Source organism: Poecilia reticulata, unplaced genomic scaffold, assembly GCF_000633615.1.
Source record: "Poecilia reticulata strain Guanapo unplaced genomic scaffold, Guppy_female_1.0+MT scaffold_239, whole genome shotgun sequence".
Lineage (NCBI taxonomy): Eukaryota > Metazoa > Chordata > Actinopteri > Cyprinodontiformes > Poeciliidae > Poecilia > Poecilia reticulata.
Window position 1 is genome coordinate 138,927 of NW_007615029.1, and position 895 is coordinate 139,821.

General features: G+C 39.6%; 1 protein-coding gene across 1 annotated transcript in view; it reads right to left on the reverse strand.

Moving 5' to 3' along the window:
• tcf4 (transcription factor 4) overlaps positions 1–895 on the reverse strand; it is a 165,494-nt gene that overhangs the window by 21,871 nt on the left and 142,728 nt on the right. Inside the window, exon 10 of the mRNA XM_008402569.2 lies at positions 809–887. Within this exon, the coding sequence (XP_008400791.1) occupies positions 809–887 (79 nt within the window). The remainder of the gene's footprint in view (positions 1–808; positions 888–895) is intronic.

Sequence of the window (895 nt, forward strand, 5' to 3'; positions counted from 1 at the left end):
TCACATTACACGCTCATTTGCATATGCTAATTAACGCATAATCACCTGGGCACATTCATGTGCAAATACAAATATATGTATTAAACGGCGGCTAAATTATTCCGAGTCCGACGGTGTAAAACAGCCTCGCGGCGTGGATGTCAATTTGCATGTAGTTTGCTCTAATAGGCTTCATTTCTAATTTGTTAAAAGTGGAGTAACTCTGACACAATGATAAACACCAATTATGGTTTCGCAGGCAATATCCTAGTCAGCTATAATGATGATGACGAGGAGGAGGAGGAGGAGGAAGAGGAGGAACAGGAGGAAGAGGAGGAGGAAGAGGACACAGCGTCGGTACGGGACGATTAAAAACCTCCAGCTGAAACTATTCATGGATAATTTACAGACAAAATGGTGATAAAATATAAATTTCATGTGAAGTTTGATCACTGCAGACAGAAAAAACGCATTTTATAAAGTGCAACCAAGTAGTTTTAGGAAGAATTATGAACAAAACATGAAAGAAAATGAACCAGAATAAAGTCATAACAATATGAGAATTAATGTTAATAATAATTACGTAATAATTAAGCAGTAATAACAGAGGAATTACATGTAATTCCTATTAATAGTCGTAATAAAACCAGGATAGAGTCTTAATGAAAACAAAAGACGTAATAAGATAAGATTTTTATCAATATTGAGGAATTATTGATTATTTCCTGTTAARAAGTTGCTTTTCAGTCAGTTTTGTCGGATCCCGACGTGCCGGCACCAGAACCCGGACCGGAACGTCTCGGTGTTCCTGGTTCTGACCCGTGTTTACCTGTGAGTGACGGCGGCGAGCCGACCGGGGTGGAGGGGTTGGACGAGAAGCTGTTGTTGGTGTGATCTGGAGAGTAGATCTGCACAG